The sequence below is a fragment of the Thunnus albacares genome, chromosome 15, assembly GCF_914725855.1.
Source record: "Thunnus albacares chromosome 15, fThuAlb1.1, whole genome shotgun sequence".
NCBI lineage: Eukaryota > Metazoa > Chordata > Actinopteri > Scombriformes > Scombridae > Thunnus > Thunnus albacares.
The window spans coordinates 10856017-10883565 of NC_058120.1; the positions used below are offsets into that span (position 1 = coordinate 10856017).

Below are 27549 nucleotides of genomic sequence, written 5' to 3' on the forward strand. Positions count from 1 at the left end.
AGCGTGTGTAGGCATTGCGAAGATGCATGCATGTATATAACATGGCCATAGCCCAGCACAGACATAATGGTGGCAGCAACAAGTCTCTTTTTGGCCTCGAAGGAAAAGCCAGACTTATCCTGCCTGTCATCTCTGAAACTTTTAATTAACTTTGAATTTAACTTAATTTTATTACTTTTTGCTGATCTGTTCGGTCTTCAACAGGTTGACTTCTTCTTTATCGTAACACCTAACACTTTGCCATTGCAGTGGTTCAGAAGTTTAGACATTACTGCTTTGTGTAGCTAAACAACAACCTGTTTGATGGCACGTAGTGATCAACAGGAACCCAAAGACGCGATATAACTGAGAGATTCAGTTGTAATCGTCTTTTAGTTAGCACCCCAATGTCACAAGTAATCCTCCTGGATTTATCTGCCCATTGAAAAAGTAATTGGCATTTGACACAAGGCCAGTGCTACATTTGGTTCTGCTGTAATCCCACTATTTACCATTATTCCAGCAATTGAAATGGTGTTTGTTTTTTTTCCATTTCATCTACGAGGGGTAGGTGATATGAATACAATCTTCTCTGGTATGTACTAAATGTTGTTTCTATGATAGCAATGTATATCTTGATATTGTAACTTTTCTGGAATTATTCCGTAAATCTGATATTCTTGGGATAATATTTAATAGAGCTCCAACAATTACTGGATTAATTGATCAGTTGGTTGACAGAAAACTAATGGGCAACTATTTTGATCAGTTAATTGTTAAAGTAGTTTTTTTAAGCAAAAATTTCAAGGATTTGATGGTTTCAGGTTCTTAAATGAGAGAATTTGCTCCCTTTCCTGCTTACATCATTGTAAATTTAATATGTCGGTACTCGGACTGTTTAATGGACAAAACAAGATATTTAATGATGCCACCTTCTGCTCTAGAATATTGTGATGGACATTTTCCACAGTTTTCTGATGTTTTATAGACCCAGTGAATAATAGATAGAATAAATTCATTGAGAAATTAATTGTCAGATGAATCGATAATGAAAATAATTGTTACTTGCAGCCCTAATATCTAATATCTCTGTTTCCAGTGTTGGCAGACAACGTCGCCTTTGCAGATGAAGATGAGGGGGAAGCCTTCGACTTTGATGAGAGTGGTGATGACATCCCCGAGGCTGACCGCCCACCCCCTGCACCTCCAGTTCCTTCAGCCCCTAGCAGCAAGGATCAGAGCCAGAACAACACTGTGTCCAGTCACCCCGAGGGTCATCTCCCCAGCCCAGACCCCCCAGCACCTTCCACCACATCCGACACAGCTCCATCATCAGCAGACACAACAGTTGCCACGAGCAGATCCTCCACAGCAGGTGAAGCAACAACAGAAGGAGAGGAGACATCTGCTGCTGAGGGGACTGATGACAAGGAGACAGATTTACCTCCACCTCCACCCCCTCCTCTTGATGATGATGCGGAGACAGATCCTGGAAGAACAGGTTTGCAGCCTAAAAGTGTTGACGCTTAATTGTCGGCTCAACGGGAGTGAGAGCCAATTTTTCCCTTTCCTTGGGGCACAAGCTCCTCTACACTAAGGTCATGCACGGATATTGATTGACCGTAAATAATCCTTTGAATATGTCAGATATTTTCTGGCAGTGATCAAAAATTCTCCACATTCTCCTTTTGTGTAGATTGTCTGGCTCAAACCCAGCTGCTTCAACTCAGGCTAAAGTGAGGCAGTAAAGTGGGGCAGTCTGTCTCTCTCATGGCACCTTGTATGTCAGGCTGCCTGGTGCTGGAGGTTGTCTGGTTTTTATCATTGACAGTCGTGACAGCAGCAACAGGCAGCAGGCTAGGCTCTGCTTATTCTCTCTCAGTCACTCATTCTGTAGTACTCTGGTGAAGGGATGTCCACACTGCATTGATACTTCAGCTTTGGCCCTTTTAAAGCATGCACATAATATGCCTTATATTTCATCATGAGGATCCCTCATTAGCTACATTCATTACATGTTCCCTAATTCTAGCTTCTCAAATTCACTAATTACCACTACATGTATAATCTTACTTAACCTAACTTTGTAGTCTTAACCAAAGCTCCTTTAAAGAAATGAGGCTCATCCAGAATAACCCCACGCTGGAAAAGTTTCTCCACTCAGGAAAACATTATCAGTATATAATTAAGGAAAATAAGGAAATAAATTAACAACTCTCTTAGGAATCACAACAAATAAAGTGTACTAATGAAAACTGACATAACTATCAGCTTGCAGTTTTGTCAGCAAACAGCTGGCAGATGACATTGCCCAGACATTGTTTGTTCGACTTAAGTACATGGAAGTGACAGTAGTGGAAATGTGCTCCGCTGGCAACCATGCTGTCTAATCTAAATTTGAAAATGATATGATAATAACATGTTGACAAAATACATCATAAGTGATTGTTTTATTGACACGTTAGATAGCATACAATTTTGCGTTAATAGAAGTCCATAGAGTCAGAGAAGGAAGGATGATGATAAAATTGTAAGACTCAGTCACAGGGATTCATCTTTTGTAATCTGCATAAAGCATGTTTGCTCAGGTCTTTAACTCTGACCATATCTGTAACTGTATAAGTTAATTCTATCTGCTTGCTCTCACCAGGGAGTGAAGGCCAGGAGGTGTCCAGCAATGACTTGCACCCCCCACAAGCTGTCCCCAGGACCTCCCCCCAGGGAAAGGTCAACCCCTACTCTGTGATTGACATCACTCCCTTCCAGCTGCAGCAACTTGAGCAGCAGCATGGACCCTCCTCTTCCGCTTCCTCCCCAGGGGAGCCCAAGGAGCGAGAGGGAGAGGCCCAAGATTTCCACAACAGCCCTGGCGGCATCACCGCAGGCTACTCAGTGCCGGTGCCCTGTGGCTATGCAACCCCCTCTGGTGTACCGCTGATCACACCAACTTACACCACACCCGTCATCATTCGACACCTATCCGTGGATGAGGACGGTAAAATAGAGCCTGCAGCAGGGGGAAATCCTAGAGAAATGCTTTTCTAAATTATTATCTAGATCGATAATTAAATTAATACCCAAACCAACATAAAATTCTGTGGATATCTGGGTTGCCCTGGTGGCCTAAGGGTTTAAGGTGCTGACCATGAATTGCAAAGTCCCCAGCTTGTGTCCAGACACAGACCTTTGTTGCACGTCATTCCCCACCTCTATCTCCCCTCATTTCCTGTCATCTCTCTACTGTCAAGCTTCTGTTTATTCTAAACTTCAAGTGAAATTCTCCGTCTCCTCTCCCAACACACAAGCCTAGAAATACAGTGCTGTGACACATGAATGCTGTCTCAGCTCGTCTATCCTGTCTCCTTTCTTCTTTCTCTTGTTTTTCCTAAAGCCTTGCCACGAGGAAGTAAGGACTAAATTTAGTCCTCCCCAAAGATCTGTGTTGGCTGTGAGGATTTTCCGGTTTCCCTAAAATCTTGCAGTAGCTCAGCCCCAGCCTGTGGCCTGGCACGCTGAGGAGTCTGATTACACTGTAATTATCTAACCAAGGTTGCACCAGGCTGAAATACCCAGATGTTTAAGTAAAAGGGTTTGGAAAGTCATACGTGTGATGATGTAGAAAATTATTTATCCTTTTGCAGTGTTTTCATTTTGAGTGTCATTAGCCATGGTATGCTTAGCAAGGACATTTTACTGCAGCAATCACTTTTGCCATGACATTTTCCAAGGAAAACACAAGATTCATCTTATCATAGAATTTTAAAATAGCTACATGTGTCAAGTGACATTCAACTTAATCATACTGTAGGGGACATGGAGTCATCAGTGACATCTGGTGGCGTATTAAGAAATTACAGCAGTCTCAATCTTAAGACTGGGAGGTCTTGAGGAGTTGCTTGACATGCTGCCTGCATATTTCTAAGACTGATGTATTGATTTTTGTTTCTTTTTCAGTTAAAATATATCAGTGTTTTTAAGTATATCATCTACCAATCTTGAACATCCTCCATGCTGTTAGAAATAGTCTTTAATAGTATGCCATACTCAAATTCACAGCTCATGAACCATATTAACTCATGGGTCATGAGAATTTTGGGACTTAAAAATGAGATCACAGACAAGCAATTGTTTAGAAACCATGTGTTAGAGGTTTTCATTGTGTAATGTTTTCTCTCTCCTTCTCTCCTCAGTCACAGTGGTCGGGACTGGCAGCACTTCTGTTGACAGGTGTGTGACATACTACATAGCTAGAGCATCCCTATTTAGTACATTTATTACAGTATCTTAAGGAAGCATAACTCTCACTCCCCACTTACCCCCACACCAGTTACAGGACATAATAAAATTCTGTATCTGATCCTCATCAATATATTATGAGAGATTACTATCCTCACATCTGTGATAATACTTCGATCAATATCACTGTATTAAGATATACACAAAACGTATAATTAATTTGAATGTTTTTCTTAAATTATACTGACAGTCAAATATGTTTAAAGTTACAATGTTGTTTATTTACATGGGTTTTTTGTTTGTTTTTGTTTTTATTGTTGAAGTGTTTTCAGTGAAGAGTATCCACCTATTAGAGAAGAGGATGCTTTGGCTAAATGGGCCTCTGATCCTGCAAACACTGCATGGATGGAAAGTAAGGAGTGAAATTCACAACAAATGCTCATCTAATAGAGACACATGTAATTTCCATGGAAAGACCACTATCATTGTTTCAACTCTCTGTACTCAACACACACAGTGTCTGCCTTCAGGGTACTATTATCTGGTTTGTCTTTTTTTTTTTCTTTACATAACTGAATTCCCAGACATTTCCTTCCCTATTCTTTTGAGGAAGCAGACCCTTGTGTGCAGCCTCTCTTTTAGATCTCTCTTACATTGCATCCTGTTTGTTGTGTGAACAACTTGTCTGTATGAAGTAAGAATTTTTGCATTAGCTGTTGTAAATGTTCCTTTTGTGGTTCAGATCCAGACGAGGTGATTTACGATGACGTGCCCAGAGAGAACTCTGACTCCAACACAGGTGAGTAAACTTTCTTTTTCATTCCTTCATGTCATAGATTCAGTATTTTAGTTCCTGTCAGTAGCCTAAAGCCTGTCTGCTCTGCTCACTTTTATTTCTTGTTTCCTGTTTTGTTCTGTTTTCGTTTTTTCAAAAGCTGGAATGCTGAATTGTATTTTTAAGATTGTTGCATGAAAAAGTGTCATTAATCGTTATGTGTCTAGATTTACAGTGTTTGCCTGGTTTTACCGGTTTACTGGATGTCTTTTATTTTGCAATGCAATGTAATAGCCATCCAAATACTACTACCCTTGGTGAAGCTTGGGGAAAAAAGTTTGATTTTTGTTGTTGTTAACAAGATAAAAGGCACACTTTATGATATAATGCTGTCTTATACAACAACACCACAAGTTATGGCATCAAAAATCAACTGATCATTTATTTCAGGGTTATTGTATTGGGTTACTCTTTAATGTTATTGTGTTTATCTGCATATCCATTATACAAGTTAAGGTATATTCTGCAATTTTTTTAATGGAATAACCCTATACAGTGTTTAGTTTGCTCCATTATTTATATAAGGGTATAGTCAAACTATAGTATTTACACTTCTATGTCTGTCCTGTCTATTCATACAGAGCCAGATGAGATGATCTATGATGATGTGGAGCTTGGCGAGGAGGGTGGCTGCAACAGTTCCCTCGACAATGGCTGGAGCTCCAGCGAGTTTGAAAGCTACGATGAGGCCAGCGACGGGGAAGGTCGCCCTGAGAATGGCCTGCCCCACGCCTTCATGAGAGGGAAGCCGCCCCAGAGGAAGACCCATGTGTGTATTACAATTATTTCTCATCCCTCTGTCAGCATTACAGCCAGCAACCAACTTCTTTACTATGCTTTACCACTATCATGGTAGTAGTGGATGAAACAGGAATTCATGTTTGTTGTTTTATTTTAGAGGTTTTGGAAGGTGGAAGTTGTATTTTCTGCCAGGATTTCCACAAACCCTTTTTGAAGCTCATGACACCGGAGATTATATCTTTGTTTATATAAAATTGTATTGTTGGTTAGAAGAATTCCTTTTACTGCACTAATTCTTAACTTCTGGAAAAAATATTGATGGATCAAGATTTCAATGATACACAGTCCATTTGTATGTTTGATTTGAAATCAGCTGTCTATTTCCTTCTACAGACCTGAGAGGGAGGTCCTGCTCTGTATGTAATGGTTTGGTTTGTGGTTTTGAGAATTCAGCTTCACTTTATTTTGCTGTATACAAAGGTCAGAAAGTAATTATTGCCAATGAAATGGTCATTGCTTCAGTATTTGAGGAACAGTATTCCAATAGTTATTTTTTAAAATTTATCACTGCGTTTGTACTATTAACATGTAATGCGTACAGGTGAGACAAATATGGATGCAACTATTGTCAAATTTTCTTCAAACACACTTCTGCAGTGAATAAAACAAAAACAGACAATATTGAGAAACTGGCACCGTGATGATATTTCAATTTAATCATCTATCATCTTAGTGATACAATTTAAGTATTAATTTTCCAATTGTGGTGCAAGTGTATGGTTCCACTCTTCATTGGCCACCAAAAACAAAAAAATATGCCCATGAACATCAGATCAAGGGAACAAGGCATTGTGCTATGAAATAGTTAATTTCTTGCCCTGATTCCCAGTTTAAACTTTTAAGCAAAACAAATATCCGGAAAGATAGAGTCAGTAAACCAGCAAAACACATATTAATTTGAAGTAGGTTTGCTGTGGCTGTCACTCCAAACTCTCACTCCAAAACCATAACCAATAATGCTTGCTTTGCTTTTGTTTAGCTCTCTCAAGATCTGACTCGCTTGAAAGAACACTATGAGAAAAAGATGAAAGATCTAATGGCAAATACAGTGGGAACGGTAGAGCTGCAGCAGCTAAAACAGAAACACGAGCAGAAGGTAAACTACCTCACCTGCCTGTGCTAGACAAAGTAGTCCCAACCCTTTACCCTCAGTCTAGCTAACTTCACTCTGGGTGTCTCTTACTGACTCAGTACCCTCATCCTGCTATGATGTGAATGACTTGTGGTGGTGGTACTGGTGATGGGTTTGCATACAATTCATTTGTCTCCTTGTCTGTTGCACTGACCTGTCTCATTATATGTTCATGCATTGGAGGTTGTAAAGATTAGGACATATTCCTAAGTAACATTTGTTTATTCTACAGTTACTGTAACTGAGACACCAGCAATACAGCTCTTATTAGATGGATAATAGCCATTGATTTAAGATGTTTCAAAAGTAGCTGAAAACAATAGCATTCTATGTTTGTACAAAGAATATAACACCATCTATACAGTGCAGAGACACCTGTTAAAATTATATCAACAGAAAAAAATTGGAAGTATAGTGGAAGCACATTTAGCTGATGTCCCAGTTACTATCTCATTCTCTGCTCAGCTCTGCTCTTACATGATCTGCCATTTGTCTTCATCCCTACTCTAACACTGCTCTTGTCCTGCGTAGCTCAGTTCAGTAGCATTTTAGTCATAGGCTTAGACTAAGTATACTAAACTTCACCTTGGAGGGAAATTCTCAAGTGGAGAGAAAAGATAGCAGTTAATGCTACTTTTGTAATATGGATTATAGTGTATTTTGTCTCTTCAAAGATGCAAAAGCTGGTGAAAGCAGCTAAGGAAGGGACCAAAGATGGCCTTGAGAAAACCAAAGCTGCAGTGAAGAAGGGACGCTCTTTCATCAAAACCAAGTCATTCTGTCATGGTATGTAAATCCTTCAAAGGACCCTGTAGCTATACACATTGTCTTCTGAAGTCTTCTGTTAAATACAGCATTTTTTTCTGTGTATTTCTTCAAATACAATCCTTTTTAAATACCTTACTTTGTCTTACATCTTTATGATTTAGAGAGGAAGTCAGCCTGCTTTGAGGATGAAGAGTCTGAACTCTTCATTGAGGTGGACTGTTTCAATGTTGAGCCAGTCCTGGGTCCAGTCCCAGAGGGCCTTTCACAGCAACAAGTAATGAATATACTCTTCAACTTTTATTTCGATTCTTTGACTCTTAACTTTATCAATTTGCTCATAAAGAAAACAAACAATTGGTCTGGAGTCAACTGCATTAACATTTTTGCTCTACAGCTGGTGAGAAGATGTATATTGGGGTCTATACTGGAGAGTGAGAAGAACTATCTCGAGGCGCTAAAGAGGATATTAGAGGTATGCAAGTACAGCTGCAGTAATTACCAAATCCACTTTGAAGTGTTTGTTATTGCAGTTCACATTGTCTGCTTTATCAGCAATATGAGAAGCCCCTATCCCAGATTGAGCCAAGGCTACTGAGTGACAGGAAACTGAAGATGACCTTCTACCGAGTGCGTGAGATCCTGCAGTGCCACTTCCTGTTCCAGATCGCTCTGGCGAGCCGTGTGGCCGAGTGGGACAGCCTGGAGATGATTGGTGACGTCTTTGTGGCATCGGTGAGCTGGGCCTGTAATTTGAAAACCTTTTTCAAGAACTGTACCAATATGTTAAAGATAAATTGTCTACATTAGATGTGGTACCTCAGACAAAAGTATCCCTGAATCCACCTGTTATTTGAATCTGTTTATCATTTATGGTATTTATGATGATTGTATGCAGCACAGCCAGACTTCACCCATTCCTACCTTATTACTTATTGTCAAAGACACGTGCTCTGCTCTCTCTATAGTATGCACTCCACCCTCCTCTTGTCTTTGGCTGTCTAGCAACTCATACGCAAGGATCTTCAAAACAAAAGACTAATTCTCCCACAGTCCTGCTCACTACACTTCCTTGTTTTTGTGAGAAAATCAAAGTGGCAACCTCTGGCATGATATCAGAGAAACAAGGAGACCCATGTCACACCCATATAAAATCTGCTCACTGCCCTCCCTGACCTCACAATTCTCATCTCATCATAAAACAACAGTACTTAAAAACAGTTTATTTGGGGATCAGGAAAGTCCCTTCACCTTAAAATGGTTCCATAATAATCTGATTTACTAAACCTTGTATTTTTTCCACATGTGCATGTAGTTTATGTTACTGCATGTGAGCATTGTGTTTATACATCTGTGTTTCTCAACAGTTTTCAAAATCCATGGTGCTGGATGCCTACAGTGAGTATGTGAACAACTTTAGCACAGCAATGGCAGTGGTGAGGAAGACCTGCACATCTAAACCCGGCTTCCTGGAGTTCCTGAAGGTTAGAGAGAGAATGTACAAATGCAAAATGTTGAACTGACTTTGGAAATACAGTGCAGTGTCAGGAATATTGTTCTTGGGATCTATTTTATTTTATAGACCAGGAGGCATTTTTTTTATTTTGTTACAGGAAAAGTTTGACTGCATTTGTTCACAGTTCCATAATTTTTATTTTCAGTAGGAAAATGATTACACTTAATCATTTTTTATATTCATAGAGTAAAATATTTTTAAGCTGGCTACTTATGCTGCAAATGCAACATGAAGACAGGATAGGTAACATAATTGCATTAATTCAGATACTCAGAAGTACATGAATTTTGCAGGTAAATACATATCTGTATCCCGCTGGCATGCTTTATTGTCCTGCCTGACTATTGTTTGCATCCTAACCTGAATATTGTTTGCACTCTACACTCTGAAGACAGGTCCCTTAACTGTGGATAATTGTCTGTTTTTACATCCCCAGCACCGTCAGGAGACCAGCAGTGACAGAATGACTTTGTATGGCCTGATGATGAAACCTATCCAGAGATTCCCACAGTTCATTCTGCTCCTGCAGGTATAATGAATTGTGATTTTCAGCTTGATGTGCATTTTATAGAAGTGTGGTATATACATTCACCAGCAGAGGGAGTCCCATACACATGAATCAAGGTACTTGATGTTTTTCAAAGTGCTAACCTCCAGGGGAGGCGAGGGCAATGCACTGAGGGGAAATGGTTTCCTCTGATCTCTTTTAATCCTGCTTTAATTTGCCCTGACATATTTACATTTACTGTCTCTCTTGCAGCAAAGCTCAGATATAATATGACACACTTTTTAAAAAATATGATATAAAACATGTAGAACAGCAGTATATTAGAAAAGACCATAAGTATTAAACTCAGAAATACTCAAAATAGCTTGACTATCCAAGATACCTGTCAGTTTACTGTACATTTATTCTGCTATTAAATCCTCATCAGTAGAAAAATAGATGACTTGGAGACATGAGTTTTTGTGATAGCGCACAACTAACAGGTAGAATAACAGAAACACATACATATCAGAGTTAATCACAATTTACTATTAAAACACACTGGTGGCTCAATTCTCAGTTTGAATTATGAACAATTGACCAATAAATGTATGACTTCTGTGTGCATCCTCACCAGGACATGCTGAAAAACACTCCTGTGGGTCATGCAGACCGTCTGCCCCTGCAGATGGCCCTGACTGAACTTGAGACGCTGGCTGAAAAGCTCAATGAAAAGAAAAGGGAAGCCGACCAGCGCTGCGAGATCCGTCACATTGCAAAGGCCATGAACGAACGCTACCTCAACAAGGTCTGTTCACTGCTCAGAGTGTGTACTTATTTGTAGCAGAATCATGTGATACCATAGCCATTGCTTGTTGGAATATGTGTTCCCTAATACATTGGATTTTTTTTCTCCAGTTTTTTAATGGATTTTTTTTACATCATTTTTACATGCTGATTGAGAAAATGGTTAGAGTTCGTTTTTACTTAACTCAGTGCTCAGTCAATGTTCAAATTATTGGCTAATGTTCAAATTTTTTTAGCATATGCTGTGGCATTTCTCTCTGTCCCAGTGTGGGTGGCCATCAAGCACTTGAGCTTCACATTTTCTACCAAGTATTCTCTTGACTGAATAGAATATTTTTAGCACATGGCTTAGCACGACATTTGCACACAACACCAGCTTTCCCCAAGGTATAATTATTTGTCTATCTACAGCCACCCACTGTGGCATCTGTGTAGAGACATGTGTTTACAATATTCCCTGCATGAGACAGAGTTTTGTTCCTCGTAGCCTTTAATTGCTCAGATTCACATATGATAGCCATATATTATATACTGTACCCACAGAGGACAGTTTTACAGAAGAGACAGAGACTGACAGGAAACAAGGAAAGAATAGTGAGATGATGTGACAATGGGTCCCAGCCAGACTCCGTTTGCGTTGTATAGACTGAAATATATCAGTAATATTTTCTTGCCAATAAAGCCTAGTGACATGTCTTTGTCTCTGGTATTGTTAATTAAGTACTTAATTACATTTATTAGAGATCCATACTCCTACTTTCACTTAATATCACTCTGACTTATCATCCCCATCCCTTAGCTTCTGAGTAATGGCAGCCGCTACCTGATCCGCTCAGATGACATGGTGGAGACGGTCTACAATGAGCGCGGTGAAATCATCAAAACAAAGGAGCGACGACTCTTCCTGCTCAATGATGTTCTCATGTGTGCCACACCCAACATCCGGTAAGAGTGACCGCAAACAAGACCTGTTCTTAACCTCTCCCTTAATTGGCACCTTCTCCTGTCCTTGGTTACAATATCCTGTATTCTCTTTCCATTTTATAATTTTAGAAACTAATTGTTGCTTGTATGTTTTTGCAGTGTTCTTGTTTTGTATAATTCACTCCGCCTACAGTAAAGTAGATATTGGGTATTTATTTATTTTTCATTGTATTTTATTGTTCTATGGACCCCTCATGAGCTGTTTCCTTAAAGTCTGAATTGAATTGAATAAAGGAATAATAATGTAACTAGTGTTTTTCACTAGTCTGTCTCAGAGTGAACTAAACTGAAGAGAGATTGTGAACACGGTGTGTAACTGCTGTCCTTGGGGTCATTTCTTACAACACTGGGTATCTGGGTTTGGATTCATATGCATCCACTGTGCCTTGGAGTTTAACCAAGAATGATAGAGAGCACTATTCCTGGGATTTTCAGCGTCTGTGCTGTAATTGTAACATTTGCTGTTCACCATGCACTGCCTCTGGGAAACGTGCACTGGCTTGTGCAAAACATTTTTGTTCTAGATGAGTAGCATTCACCTCCTCTTTCAAACATGACATCCTTCTCCAGACCTTCTCCACTGACAATATTAAGTTTTCTCTTTTCCCACCTTCACTTTTGCTTTGCTATAACTATTCATCACACAGTACAGAAGGTACCTGTATGTTGTTTAGTGGAATGACAAATAACCTTCGACTCTTTCTGCTCCGTCCAGATGTCAGGATGGCAGTGGGAGCGGCAGTGGCAGTGCTCCGCTCGACCAGAGGTTCCTTCTAAAGTGGAGCGTGCCTCTGAGCTTCGTGGAAGTGCTGGAATTCGGATCCAGTGAGGACATGGCTGACAACACCCGTTACCAGGCACCCCATTCTGGGGAGAAGGTGGTCATCAACGCTAAACCAAGTATGGACCACAGTGTCACTTTCTGTTATTTTGAATCAGCAGTCTGCCTGTCTGTCTATCTGTGCTTCTACTCCTCTCTATGTAAACTGAGGGCAAAAGGTCTGAGAGAAAGGTACCAAATTTCACTTAGCTGAGTTGGTTAGAGAGTGCCAAGGAGTTGAGTGTTGATCGGGGACCAGAACCAAAACTACTGGTCAGTTAACTGCTTGTGCTTGATAAATGCTTAATGACATTCTTAGTGGGAGCTAAAGATAAACACATCTCTGTTTGTGCTGATTTGATTGAACATAACTAGTTATAGACCTGCACAATTTTAATAAGCTAAAATAATTATATGTCTCCTACATAATATATAGAGAATGAATAGATAGTTGTCTCATTCTGGACATTTAAAGACATTTCTAAAATGGTCAATCAGTCTTGCACAGCACATCTATCCACTGAGTGCGTATTTTTTCCTTCTGCAATCCTCTGGTCTGCTGGCTGCCTCATCCAATGATTTCAGTTTTTCCACTGGGTTCTTCCCTGTCACAGACAGCTGCTCAGCCACTTTAAAAGGCCCAGATCAGACAAACATGAGGCATAACAAGACTTTATGGTTTTTTGGTTGCAGCACTGCAGTTTTTATTCAAGGACCTTGATTTTTTTTGTATATGTGTATGTGTTTGCGCCGAGCCAATGGTCAGCATTGCTGGGCTGGTTGAGTGCTTTGATACTGTATTATCCCTGATCTGTCAAAGGTTATATGTACTCAAGCTGAGGTGAAAGGCTCACTCTTTCAGTTGCCAATGGTAGTGGGCTGGAATTACTACCACTGAATTACACACTGCACTCTCTCGCCCCCTCTCTCTCCTTCTCTCTTACACACACTCCCACACTTTTTTTCTATTCTACTGCATTTCAACATTTCACTCTTTCCTTTATCTGCTTTTTACTATACTCTCTTCATTTTACCTCCACTTAAGCCACATGTGGTGAGCTCACCATTGCACTCATCTCCTGCAAGGCCACCTGTCTGCCTCTGATACTTCACTAATCTACATTATATGAACTGTCCAGCCATTGCATAAGTGTATATGTAACAGATGGCAAAGACAGACCTGCGTAACATCTGGTCTGGCTGTAGGGTGCTGGTAGGGCTGTAACTGACAGGCAGGTTCACAGCCTTTTCTTAACCTGATGTGACACTTTCCTTCAAGCCTGGAGGAAGGCCATATGGGTCTCATTGTATTGGTTTATTCTCATTAATAGTACTTAATTGATTTGGATGTGTTGGAAGTTAATTTTCAGAGGATGATTTGGCTCCAGCTCTTCTTGTGGGCATCAAAAAAGTATCAATGAATGGAATTCACACTCACTTTACAGAACTGAATTAATGCACTGTTTTAGTCACTAATAATTTACTGACATTACATCAGTTCCCCCACTCTGATGTAGTTATTCCTTAACCAACGTCAATTCTGTGTGTGCCTTTAGGAATGTGTATGTGTACATGGTCTAGGAACATTTAACAAGTGGAAACAATTCTTTTTTCAGTCCACTGTGTTCAGCAAAAAGCAGCTCATTGACCAGCCTGCTAGAAGGCAATGAAAAGACTCTCCAGCATATGATGTCACCTCTTTGCATGTCTCTCTGCTCAGTTCATCTCTTCTCTAGACTGCATAGCAATCAGACCACCATGCAGAGTTTTCATCTCAAGTTATGTTTTCCTGCTGTTCTTACAGTCAATATGTAATTTGTTGACATATTGTAATTGCTGGGATTACTGGCCTGCTTTTGAAGATTGTCCCAGGGCCTGTTTTGTTAGAAAATCCGTAGTGTTTGGCACTCTCACAAAGAGCCATTCAGGAGTTGGACCAGTGTTACACAGTGGCAGTCTAGTCTATAGAACCGGTCACTTTAGTGATTGTAGAATGCTGTTCTTCCTTGAGTCCTATGGTTTATACTATTGTTTATTGATAATATTGAAAACAAAGGATATTGTACCAATATGGATTTATATGATGACATTTCAGCTTTTGTTTTATGTTTGTTTTATTTTGGTAATATACTGCAAGGCTAACGCAGCACAATATTGCCTGTTTGATTTAAAGTCAAATCATTTCTGTTTATCAACAATGCCAGTATTATTTAGTGACTTTTAAAATGACAGTATACTGTGATGCTGGCTGTAAATGAACTGTCATAGTTGCACTTGCTTCTAACATGACACACCGCAGGCCAAGCAAGGGACGTCTACTCAGCATTTCTGCCCTGACCTGAATTCGACCCCCTGTGTCTCAGCCTTTGCTGTAGACAGATGAGCCATGAAAATTGCATACAGGTCCTTTACACAAGGCAGTTAGTTCAGATAAACACACACAGTGACAAAAGTACATAACACACTCCAACAATTGATGTCTCATTCGATCTTATTAATGGTTAACCTATTGATGTATTCCGGTGGCTATGGTTTGATCCTGTGAAATGAATGAAATACAACAGGGGGTCAATGAAACCCAAAACCCACACACACTGCTGTAGGCCTGCTGTGTCCTGCCTGTGCTTTTATTTGTAGGGGTGCCCATGCATGTGTAAGGATGACAAATAATTTCTCAGTCTGTGAGCAGCCTCTTGTACACAAACTCAGAGGGAGACATTTTAGAGGCATTCTCTCAGAGACCACCTACGGCTGCGAAGTTTGGCAATGCACAAACAGGGTAAAATCTCCCCCGAATGCCTAGTCAGCAAGACCTTCAGTAGAGGACTGGCCTGGGTTGCCATGGAGTTTGAGCACCAGGCAGACTTGGTAGCTATTGTAGAAGAAGACGAAGAGGAGGAGAAAGAAGGAAAGGGAAAGAAAGCAGAATGGCAGAAGCAAACGAAGCACGAAGCATTTCTGTGCCAGAGACTGATGCAGTTTAACTCTTTGTTCCCCGGTATACACTCTCAATGTGCTGAAAAGGATGTTGTGCCCAGGATAAAATCTGATCCTCTAAAATGTTGTTGTTAGGGGTCTATCAAATTAAAATCTATCAGCACTGTACTCATTAATTTAGCCATTGGATCAAATGACCTCAATTTGTCGGTTGGAAATTTTGGCCAACTGACAAGCATTCCCCCTGTGCTCTGTACAGGCTATTCTTCATGATTATCTTCATGATTTTATGTGTGAGTGAGAGAGAGTGGGAGAGACTCGCGGGCTGTCAGACCTTTTGATGAGCTCTGCGCTCCTGTTCTGTGCAGCAGTGCTTTGTTTACATACAAAGCGAGCCGTTGTTTCCTTTTTTATACCGAACAACAGCACAGTAACCACTTTCATCACATCACATCCAGTAGGATCATCGCATTTGATATGTTGAGCACAAGACAAGTGCAAAAATTATGAAAGGCAAATACTTACAACCATACATACATACATAGGTAGACAAGTGAAGAACAGAAAAAAATATTTATATCGACATGCTGCATAAACATATTTGTGTGGCCTCTGAACACTAACATTAGATAATAGAGCTTTTGTGAGCGAACAAACACAGGGGTGAGAACCACAGCCAAGTTTGCTGAGCTGTCACCGCTCCCTGTGGGAACTTGACTGATTGCCCTTTATTGATCTTTGACGTTGTTAGTACAATTTTAACTGCTTCTCTCATCAGAATGGCTTCACTCTTGTCTGCTTTTTGTACTGAATGTACAGGGAATTTGGAAACATCAGCTGTTAAGGTCTCAGCTTTCTTTGCTGCCTGTCAGTTTAGTGTGCCTTTACCCCTTTTTCCACACATGAGGACATCCCTTTTTATAGGGGATGGTAAGCACTGCAATTTATGAGTTAAAAACAAGGATATAACTCACTGCATCAGTATTTGTTAATTAAAGATTTGTAATTAAAAAAAAACATTAAATTTTGGGTTGGGTTTAAGACAGTCAATAAAGTTTTTTTTCTTTTTTCTTTTTTTGAACATTTTGCCCCTGTGTGTTTCTGTGTAGACAAGCTATACATGGGCCCGGGTCAGCTGTACCAAGATCTGCAAAATCTAATCCATGACCTTAGCCTGGTCAACCAGATTGCCAGCATGATCAGCAGCCTCAAAGGCAACTACCAGGTATTGTATGACTGCACTGATCACAAGCACTGAGTTCAAGTTAGCCTATACCAACTCAATTCAATACATTTATGTTATTCACTTTCCATTTGAAGGGATTTTGCTTTCAAATGGATGTAAAAATAAAAATCAACCACAAAAGCATCAGCTGATTATGTGTGAAAGGATATTGATAAGGAGTCAAAGCAAAGAAGCAATATTACTGTTATTTGCAAATGTATAAATTGAATTCTGTTATGAATAATAATATCAGTTTAATTATATTGTTTGGCTAAATATATGGTATTTTCAAATATCATATGGTTAATATTCTTGAAAGTTAAACATAAAGTTGTCGTAGACTGTACCTCAAGATTTTTACACACCTCCATCCTCAGATTTCCGTAAGGGCTGGGTTGTCTTGAAGGCATGTAATGTTTAAGCTGTGGAATGTGCCAACGTGGACAATTTGTACGGGAGAGACTTGGAGTCTCTTATGTCTTGATTTGCACCATGCAAACCTGTCATATAATGTGGCAACACACACACACACACACACACACAGGCTTGTCTGTGCTGTTGGGATAGAGGTTTAGGTTGCAGAGCACAGCATGAGTGTGTGAAGCTGTGTTTGTGCTGTGCTGGTAGGTCTGTCAGAAGCAGTGAGGGAGGCAGAGTAACAGAGAAGCTCTCAGAGAGACATGTGTCCCAGGGAAGGAGGAAAGGGGGGGGGGATTGATGGAAAGAGGAAAGGAAAGAAAGAGGCACTGCAGGTTATCCACACAGCCAAGCATTTCCCTCATCGATAAATTTCATTACCAAAATGATACTGACAGTATTCTAACTATAGATATATCCTGAAAGTTTTGCGAGGTTTTGCGAGTTGTTAAATTAAGACCACATTTCCCATAAACTCTATTGCTTTCTCTTGCAAAAAAAAGTTAGATTTGACTGCATTTGGTAGCACTTGTTACTGGACTTTTGTATTGCATTTAATTATGACAGTATATCTGACAGTATCAACAGTATGGTATTTTACTTAAATGTCTCGCCATGAATGTAGTTATGATTTAGTGATATTGAAATGCTCTCTATATATATGTGTGAATGTTATTTTCTCTCTTCTCCTCTTCTTTGTTCTGTCTGATCCCTGAACCTCTCTTTCTCTCTATTTTTTATGTTCATCATTCCAACTATCCTTGTGTATATAGAATGTAAACCCCACAGTGGCCCAGGACTGGGTATCGGGTCTCCAGAGGCTAATTCTGAAGAAGGAGGAGGAGATTAGGGCAGCTGACCGATGTAGGATCCAGCTTCAGCTGCCTGGCAAACAAGACAAGTCTGTATTTTACACCTATGTACAATATATACACACCTCTTTAGCTTCATTGGTCTTTCATTCAGGCAGCACACACAACATTTTCACCATCTCCGTCCTTGCCCTCCACCTCCAGCTTTTACCCTGTTTTCTACTTCCATTCTCCCAGGCTTCCTGTATGACTATAGCTTTAGGAGAGAATATTAGCGCACATTTGGATAAACAAGTTTTTCCACCAGCCCTTTTCTGAGGCATGAATCACAAGGGAGGAAATGTGCATCAGTGTTTGCAAGCAAAGTCTACCCAATTCTGCAGCTGCTGAACACAAATGCTCATGTCACACATTTACACACACACTATTATAGTCTGCACGTGGTGCCCCAAGGGTGCACCTTGTTTTTTCTCTTTTACATTCTCACTCTCCCTCTCTCTGTCTTTCTCTCTCTCCCTGTCTTTTAATACCTCATTTCATTTCTCATCACTGCTGCACTTAGCTGGTAAGATTATCCACGGGTATGTTTGGAAACACAGCTGTGCCTCTGTCATTCCTTCCCTGATCCCGTGATCGCAAAACACACAAAACACAACACTGGAGTGCACCGACAGGACAGACACTGACAGGAGTGCACCCTACCGCACACACACACACACACACACAAACACTCACTCACACAAGCTGCTGCTACATGAGCTGCTGCTAAAAGCGATAATTGTCAGCGACTGCATTTCTGCCACAGTCTGTCTACTCAGTCAGCACTGAATTGACTTCTGTGCCCCCTCGGCTGGGATTCCACCCAGACAGATTATTTTCCTTTGATTGGATATCTAAAAAGATTCTAATCAGTCGACTGGTGTCTATGCAAGAATATTCAAACATTATCATGACTGCTTAGAGAAATGCTAATGCTAGTTCAGTCCCTATGGTTGCAAAAACATCAACACATCATTCAGTACATTCATCATTCAGCATGATGAGATCTTGTTAAAAACATCTCTGATGTTTGGCTCATATGTTTTTCCAAAAATGTCACAACTAGTTAAGTAACTCATTCTGCAGTTTGATATTTTCCAAACTGTATGTAACAACTTTTATATAGTAATTAACTTTCAACTTTAACCAGTGTCATTGTTGATTCCTACAGGAATTACTGAAACATTTAGCTTAGATCACTCTTCAAAATTGCCTATTCTTATCTGTGACACACTGGTGTTAAATTGTAGCCGTGTTCAGGAAGTGAGTTTATGTCTTGTGTTTATAATAAACAGAAATTGCCTGTGTTTCTTGGTTTGCTGTGATCTACAAGCACAGGGCAGCACACGGTTTGTCTACTGTCATCAAAAGTGCAGCATTCTGCAGTTAAGAATTGAGATACAACAATATCCAAGGTAGGAATCTTCTTTTAACTTTCTCATCATTAGTGTATTTTTCTGTTCTCTCTATTGGCAGGTCGGGTAAACCCACTTACTTCAGTGCAGTGTTCAATACCCTCAACCCAGCCATCAAACAGTCATGGATCAGTAACTTGCAGATGGCCAAGCTGGCTCTAGGTACAGTTCACTGCTTGGCTATAGACTTGCACTGTCTCAGCTGCACAATTATTGTTCATGTTGATTGTGTGCGCATGCCTGCATTTGTACAGTATGATCGTTGTTTGTAACGACTCATTGTCGATATATCTGTCTGTGGAAAACATTGCTCGTGATTAACCAATTCACTGTTGTTTGAGATTTACAAAGTTACCTCTGGAGTCTCTTGTTCTGACAAACAGAAACAGATCACTTCCTGTTTAAAAAAAAAAAAAAAAACAGCATACTGTACATTATTGATTCAAGTGGTATTTACTGTGTGTGTGTGTGTGCTCTATAACAGAGGAGGACAACCTGCAGGGCTGGTTCTTTGCAGAGGATGATGGGAATCAGATCAAAAAGCAGAAACACCCACTCTTGCTTCGACAAATGCCTGTGGTCATGTCAAAACTGCAGGAGTTCAAGGTGAGACTTGACCTGTTCCTAAACCTTTCTTAACTGAAGGCAAATTCTCAGAGTTCTGAGTTCATACATGCTGTGGAGTTTTTAGAGAGTTTATGTCAACATTATAGCACTGACAGTTGACCAATTTAACTTACTAGTGCAGTGCCTGTTCAAAATGTGCCTGTTCGGAACAGACGGATTGCTTATTATTTCTCAAGAACCACATGTATATGTAAGCATGTGAGCTGTTCATCCATCCATCACCCAGAATCCAATTCTAAACTTAACCATTATGTATTCCACTGTAATTCACTGTAATAAGGACTGCCTGAGTTTGGATACAGTTACAATGTGCCTAACAACAGACATATACTGAACCAACAGGCCTTCACTCCAGGAAAAATACATTTATCAGTAGAAATGTTATCTTAAATAAAATGAGTGTCTCCTCTATCTCCAAAATTTACATTCTTTTCTGTATGTCATACTACACTATTCCATGTCTGCCAGCATTGATCAACTGCTGCAAAAACTTGTTCTTATGAATGTGTGTATGGCCGGTTAGCTCAGTTGGTTAGAGCGTGGTGCTAATAACGCCAAGGTCGCGGGTTCGATCCCCGTACGGGCCACGTGTGTTTTAAGACGCTGGGTTCTCATCAAACTGACACATGGCCAGTTTAACTTGGGTTAATGTACTAATTCTGACAATGTTATGTCAAATATAATATATGCAATTGTATTCAGTTTATCCTTTCTCCTCTGATAAACATGTAAACAAGCAAAGCACGACCAGCAATTTCTAATGTTTCTATGTATTGAAATGTTTATTTATTTTGGCTGGAAACCATGGACTTGGTAGAAAACAATCACAATGAAAATGTAGTTTATATACATTTGTATTTTTTAGGATTTACACTGAGTTTGGCCTTGGTGAATTTCTGGTGAATTTAGAGGTTAGTTTGACTTTAGATACAATTTTCAGCTAGTTAGTCAGCATTGACTAATCAACTGAGTCAACAAAAAACAGCTCTTATGTGTAAATGTGGGGCCGGTTAGCTCAGTTGGTTCGAGCGTGGTGCTAATAACGCCAAGGTCGCGAGTTTGTTTTTTTGTTGGCTTAACACCATTAAATGATGCTGATTTGTGGACTGGAGTTAGACTATACTATGTAAGCATGTGACCTGTTGATTCATCCATCACCCAGAATCCAATTCTAAACCTTACCATTGTCTATTCCACCTCTAGTTCACTGTAATAAGGACTGCCTGAGCATGGATACAGTTACAATGTGCCTAACAACAGACATATACTCAACCAACAGGCCTTCACTCCAGGAAAAATACACTGTATGTCATACTACACTATTCCATGTCTGCCAGCATCAACTGCTGCAAAAACTAGTTCAGGTGGTTGTCTTTGTGGCCGGTTAGCTCAGTTGGTTAGAGCGTGGTGCTAATAACGCCAAGGTCGCGGGTTCGATCCCCGTACGGGCCATGGAGCTTTTAGAGAGAGTTTGAGCGGTGATCGCAGTGGTAATACTTGACTTGAGTCGTACTAACTGAGTGGGACTTAACAAATGAGATGCTATCACTGCAAATGATTTGCTGCTGATGTGAAAGGTCAGAGGACTTGAGCAAGCATCCTTTCCCCACTGATAAACAAGCAAATTGCAGACAACAATGTCGAATGTTTCTATGTTTGTGTCGACTTTTTTGGGGGCTTGAAATGTTGGGTTCAGATTACACTATGTAAACATGTAACCTCCTCATTCATCTATGCGTATTTACGTCACCAATAATCCTTTCCTAAACCTTGCCGTTGTCTATTCCACTTCAGGTTCACTCTAATAGCGAAAGACAGACCAAAAATTCCTTCTTTCATTTTTCGTCTGTACAGATAGGAATGAGCACAAGATAAATAGTTGTTTGGTTTAATTAGTTTGTGTGTGAGTGTGTTACCTCAAATCAACTGCCTGAGTGTACCTATTTACCTATTTTAGTGTGTGTGTGTGTGTGTGTGTGTGTGTGTGTGTGTGTGTGTGTGTGTGTGTGTGTGTGTGTGACCACCAGTAAGTCTCACAAATGCCACATTCTTCCCTGTCATACTACACTTGGTGGGTGCAAAAAATAGCTCTGTTGTGCTCATGCAGGGCCGGTTAGCTCAGTTGGTTAGAGCGTGGTGCTAATAACGCCAAGGTCGCGGGTTCGATCCCCGTACGGGCCACGTGTGTTTTAAGACATTAGGTTCTCATCAAACTGACACATGGCCAGTTTAACTTGGGTTAATGTACTAATTCTGACAATGTTATGTCAGATATAACATATGTAATTGTGTTCAGTGGTCTGCTCTGTATATGAAAGAGATATCATTTCTCCAATGATAAACATCTAAACAAGCAAATCAGAGCTAGCAGTTTTTATGTATTCAAATGTTTATTTCTTTTGGCTGAAAACCATGGACTGGGTAGAAAACGATCACAATGAAAATGTAGTTTATATACATATTTGTATTTTTTAGGATTTATATTTGGTTTGGCCTCGTGTCCATCTGGTGAACTTAGAGGGTAGTTTGACTTTAGATACAATTTTCGGTTAGTTAGTTGGCATTGACATATCAATTGAGTCAGCAAAAAACAGCTCTTATGTGTAAATGTGGGGCCGGTTAGCTCAGTTGGTTAGAGCGTGGTGCTAATAACGCCAAGGTCGCGGGTTCGATCCCCGTACGGGCCATGGAGCTTTTAGAGAGAGTTTGAGTGGTGATCGCAGTCGTAACACTTGACTTGAGTCGTACTAACTGAGTGGGACTTAACATATGAGATGCTATCACTGCAAATGATTTGCTGCTGATGTGAAAGGTCAGAGGACTTGAGCAAGCATCCTTTCCCCACTGATAAACAAGGAAACAAGCAAATTGCGGCCAGCAATATCAAATGTTTCTGTGTGTGTGTCGACTTTTTTGGGGGTTTGAAATGTTGGGCTCAGATTATACGATGTAAACATGTAACCTCCTCATTCATCTATGCATACTTACGTCACCAATAATCCTTTCCTAAACCTTGCCGTTGTCTATTCCACTTCAAGTTCACTCTAATAGTGAAAGACAGACCAAAACGCTCTTCTTTCATTTTTTGTCTGTACAGATAGGAATGAGCACAAGATAAATAGTTGTTTGGTTTAGTTAGTTTGTGTGTGACTTTGGTATCTCAAATCAACTGTCTAAGTGTACATTGTTTGTGTATGTGTGTGACCACTGGTGAGTGTGTGTGAGTGTGTTACCTCAAATCAACTGCCTGAGTGTACCTATTTTAGTGTGTGTGTGTGTGTGTGTGTGTGTGTGTGTGTGTGTGTGTGTGTGTGTGTGTGTGTGTGTGTGTGTGTGACCACCAGTAAGTCTCACAAATGCCACATTCTTCCCTGTCATACTACACTTAGTGGGTGCAAAAAATAGCTCTGTTGTGCTCATGCAGGGCCGGTTAGCTCAGTTGGTTAGAGCGTGGTGCTAATAACGCCAAGGTCGCGGGTTCGATCCCCGTACGGGCCACGTGTGTTTTAAGACGCTGGGTTCTCATCAAACTGACACATGGCCAGTTTAACTTGGGTTAATGTACTAATTCTGACAATGTTATGTCAGAGATAATATATGCAATTGCAATCAGTGATCAGCTCTGCATATAAAAGAGATATCCTTTCTCCTCTGATAAACATGTAAACAAGCAAAGCACAACCAGCAATTTCTAATGTTTCTATGTATTGAAATGTTTATTTATTTTGGCTGGAAACCATGGACTGGGTAGAAAATGATCACAATGAAAATGTAGTTTATATATATTTGTATTTTTTAGGATTTATACTTGGTTTTGGCCTTGTGTCCATCTGGTTAATTCAGAGGTTAGTTTGACTTTAGATACAATTTTCAGTTAGTTAGTCAGCATTGACTAATCAACTGAGTCAACAAAAAACAGCTCTTATGTGTAAATGTGGGGCCGGTTAGCTCAGTTGGTTCGAGCGTGGTGCTAATAACGCCAAGGTCGCGAGTTTGTTTTTTTGTTGGCTTAACACCATTAAATGATGCTGATTTGTGGACTGGAGTTAGACTATACTATGTAAGCATGTGACCTGTTGATTCTTCCATCACCCAGAATCCAATTCTAAACCTTACCATTGTCTATTCCACCTCTAGTTCACTGTAATAAGGACTGCCTGAGCATGGATACAGTTACAGTTTGCCTAACAACAGACATATACTCAAAAAGTTCTTTCATTTTTCGTCTGTACAGATAGGAATGAGCACAAGATAAATAGTTGTTTGGTTTAGTTAGTTTGTGTGTGAGTTTTTTTAATCTCAAATCAACTGTCTAAGTATACATATTTTTTTGTGTATGTGTGTGACCACTGGTGAGTCTCACAAATGCCATGTTCCTCCCTGTCATACTACACTTAGTGGGTGCAAAAAATAGCTCTATTTTGTGTACGCGGGGCCGGTTAGCTCAGTTGGTTAGAGCGTGGTGCTAATAACGCCAAGGTCGCGGGTTCGATCCCCGTACGGGCCACGTGTGTTTTAAGACATTAGGTTCTCATCAAACTGACACATGGCCAGTTTAACTTGGGTTAATGTACTAATTCTGACAATGTTATGTCAGATATAATAGATGCAATTGTATTCAGTGATCAGCTCATGGATATAGAAGAGATATCTTTTCTCCTTTGATTAGCAGCCACACATTTCTCTGTTCTCTATTTCTTTGTTTAGTTTCATTAGGTTAGGCTAACCCATTGTTGCTAACTTGGGGACTAACCCGCAAGCTGCAGCATTTATTAACTGACACACTGTAGTCTGTACTGTAAAACAGACAAGAGAAAGAGAGAGAGAGCACCAGCGAGAGAGAGAAAGTGTGAGAGAGAGAGCAGCAGTGATCAATCGAGCTAGAGAGTGAATGAAGAGAGGGAGTGCTGGTAGCGAGAATGTCGATGAATCAGATTAAAAAAAGTTATTATCTGATTGTTTCACATCAGTTATGTTCCGGAGGTCAAATAAACACGCCCACATGCCCACACACCTCCACTCGATCCTGCGGCTAAAGGCCGCACCGCCTGATTTGGTCTGAATACAGCCTTTTACTGCTAATCTCTGCTCTGCTCACATTCACCGTCACTTTTCTGACGCTCACTCTCTTGCTAAACCACTCACTCGCTTATGTACTTCCCTATTCCTTAAAAGGAGCTACGCTACCTGTATTTTCCCAGGCAACGACACAGATGTTGACTGGCGTTTCGAAACGGCGTTGCTCAGAGGCTCCCAAACGCTATTGATTTCCAATTGAATGGATATTTGGCGTTATTTTTGCCATTTAAAAAATATTTTTTGACCTGGCAGCCTGCCAGGCCTGTACTATTATAGGGGAAACACTGGTCTATTCCACCTCTAGTTCACTGTTATAAGGACTGCCTGAGCTTAGATACAATTACAATGTGCCTAACAACAGACAACCAACAGGCTTTCTCTCCAGGAAAAATACACTGTATGTCATACTACATTATTCCATGTCTGCCAGCATTGGTCAACTGCTGCAAAAACTAGTTCATGTGATTGTTTTTTTGGCGGGTTAGCTCAGTTGGTTAGAGAGTGGTGCTAATAACACCAAGGTCGTGGGTTCAATCCCTGTACCGGCCATGGAGCTTTTAGAGAGAGTTTGAGTGGTGATCATAGTGGTAACACTTGACTTGAGTCGTACTAACTGAGTGAGACTTAACATATGAGATGCTATCACTGCAAATGATTTGCTGCTGATGTGAAAGGTCAGAGGACTTGAGCAAGCATCCTTTCCCCACTGATAAACAAGGAAACAAGCAAATTGCAGACAACAATATCAAATGTTTCTGTGTGTGTGTTGATTTTTTTGGGGGCTTGAAATGTTGGGTTCAGATTAAACATGTAACCTCCTCATTCATCTATGCGTATTTACGTCACCAATAATCCTTTCCTAAACCTTGCCGTTGTCTATTCCACTTCAGGTTCACTCTAATAGCATAAAACAGACCAAAAAGTTCTTATTTCATTTTTTTGTCTCTGCAGAGAGGAATGAGCACAAGATAAATAGTTGTTTGTTTTAATTGGTTTGTGTGAGTGTGTTACCTCAAATCAACTGTCTGAGTGTGGGTGGGTGTGTGTGACCACCAGTAAGTCTCACAAATGCCACATTCTTCCCTGTCATACAACACAGACGCCAAAAAAGTAGCTCTGTTGTGTACATACAGGGCCGGTTAGCTCAGTTGGTTAGAGCGTGGTGCTAATAACGCCAAGGTCGCGGGTTCGATCCCCGTACGGGCCACGTGTGTTTTAAGACATTAGGTTCTCATCAAACTGACACATGGCCAGTTTAACTTGGGTTAATGTACTAATTCTGACAATGTTATGTCAGATATAACATATGCAATTGTGTTCAGTGGTCTGCTCTGTATATGAAAGAGATATCATTTCTCCAATGAAAAACATGTAAACAAGCAAATCAGAGCTAGCAGTTTTTATGTATTCAAATGTTTATTTCTTTTGGCTGAAAACCATGGACTGGGTAGAAAACGATCACAATGAAAATGTAGTTTATATATATTTGTATTTTTTAGGATTCATACTGGGTTTGGCCTCGTGTCCATCTGGTGAACTTAGAGGATAGTTTGACTTTAGATACAATTTTCAGTTAGTTGGCATTGACTAATCAACTGAGTCAACAAAAAACAGCTCTTATGTGTAAATGTGGGGCCGGTTAGCTCAGTTGGTTAGAGCGTGGTGCTAATAACGCCAAGGTCGCGGGTTCGATCCCCGTACGGGCCACGTGTGTTTTAAGACGCTGGGTTCTCATCAAACTGACACATGGCCAGTTTAACTTGGGTTAATGTACTAATTCTGACAATGTTATCTCAGATATAACATATGCAATTGTATTCAGTGTGTTTTAAAAAGACATTGGGTTCTCATTAAACTGACACATGGCCAATGTAATCTGGGTTAATGTACTAATTCTAACAGCACTGCTCAGAGGCTCCCAAACGCTATTGGTTTGGGAATGAATGGATATTTGGCATTATTTTGGCATTTGAAAAAATATCTTTTGGCCTGGTGGAGGTTCTCGTTGGCCTGGTAGCCTGCCAGGCCTGTACTATTATAGGGGAAACACTGAGCTGCTGTACCAACAGTGTTAAACAGACTTGGCAGCAAATCAGGTGGTAGTGAAAGGTCGGCACTTTTATTGCTTATGTAAGCCGAAACTCAGAATATAACCTGCTCCAGACCAAGTTAAGTTTGCAGTATAAGTTTCCATGGTGATCTAGCCAGGTTAAGAGAGACACCTTCGTGATGTTGAAAACCCTGGTTTAAGGCTCAACATACCTCACTATCCCACTAATCTTGCTTCGTATTACACCACTCTGCTCTCATTATAAAAGAGATATCCTTTCTCCGCTGATCACAATGAAAATGTAGTTTGTATACATTTGTATTTTTTAGGATTTATACTGGGTTTGTCCTTGTGTCCATCTGGTGAATTTGTAGGATAGTTTGACTTCAGATACAATTTTCAGTTGGTTAGTCAGCATTGACTAATCAATTGAGTTAACAAAAAACAGCTTTTATGTTTAAATGTGGGGCCGGTTAGCTCAGTTGGTTAGAGCGTGGTGCTAATAACGCCAAGGTCGCGGGTTCGATCCCCGTACGGGCCATGTGCTTTTGAGAATATACACTCACATTAGATGCCACTCAGCAGT

The 27549-nt window shown here is 40.2% G+C and overlaps 1 protein-coding gene and 9 non-coding genes across 11 annotated transcripts in view; all 10 read left to right on the forward strand.

The window, feature by feature from the left end:
* The window catches only part of arhgef10 (Rho guanine nucleotide exchange factor (GEF) 10), a 56274-nt gene that overhangs the window by 11387 nt on the left and 17338 nt on the right, over positions 1-27549 (forward strand). Inside the window, exons 3-22 of one of the 2 annotated variants that reach the window (XM_044374190.1) lie at positions 1079-1480; positions 2630-2974; positions 4170-4206; positions 4539-4627; positions 4958-5014; positions 5632-5819; positions 6831-6947; positions 7658-7769; positions 7913-8025; positions 8146-8223; positions 8304-8483; positions 9116-9232; positions 9701-9793; positions 10389-10559; positions 11358-11503; positions 12258-12442; positions 16409-16524; positions 17715-17842; positions 19269-19369; positions 19692-19813. In XM_044374190.1, the coding sequence (XP_044230125.1) occupies positions 1079-1480; positions 2630-2974; positions 4170-4206; positions 4539-4627; positions 4958-5014; positions 5632-5819; positions 6831-6947; positions 7658-7769; positions 7913-8025; positions 8146-8223; positions 8304-8483; positions 9116-9232; positions 9701-9793; positions 10389-10559; positions 11358-11503; positions 12258-12442; positions 16409-16524; positions 17715-17842; positions 19269-19369; positions 19692-19813 (2897 nt within the window). The remainder of the gene's footprint in view (positions 1-1078; positions 1481-2629; positions 2975-4169; positions 4207-4538; positions 4628-4957; positions 5015-5631; positions 5820-6830; positions 6948-7657; positions 7770-7912; positions 8026-8145; positions 8224-8303; positions 8484-9115; positions 9233-9700; positions 9794-10388; positions 10560-11357; positions 11504-12257; positions 12443-16408; positions 16525-17714; positions 17843-19268; positions 19370-19691; positions 19814-27549) is intronic. The other variant, XM_044374191.1, reaches the window with a different exon arrangement.
* trnai-aau lies at positions 20348-20421 on the forward strand. The gene has a single exon. It is a non-coding gene; the product is annotated as a tRNA-Ile (tRNA).
* On the forward strand, positions 21213-21286 carry trnai-aau. Its single transcript has one exon. It is a non-coding gene; the product is annotated as a tRNA-Ile (tRNA).
* On the forward strand, positions 21942-22015 carry trnai-aau. The gene has a single exon. It is a non-coding gene; the product is annotated as a tRNA-Ile (tRNA).
* Positions 22448-22521, forward strand: trnai-aau. Its single transcript has one exon. It is a non-coding gene; the product is annotated as a tRNA-Ile (tRNA).
* trnai-aau lies at positions 23259-23332 on the forward strand. Its single transcript has one exon. It is a non-coding gene; the product is annotated as a tRNA-Ile (tRNA).
* Positions 24268-24341, forward strand: trnai-aau. The gene has a single exon. It is a non-coding gene; the product is annotated as a tRNA-Ile (tRNA).
* trnai-aau lies at positions 26047-26120 on the forward strand. Its single transcript has one exon. It is a non-coding gene; the product is annotated as a tRNA-Ile (tRNA).
* Positions 26547-26620, forward strand: trnai-aau. Its single transcript has one exon. It is a non-coding gene; the product is annotated as a tRNA-Ile (tRNA).
* On the forward strand, positions 27431-27504 carry trnai-aau. The gene has a single exon. It is a non-coding gene; the product is annotated as a tRNA-Ile (tRNA).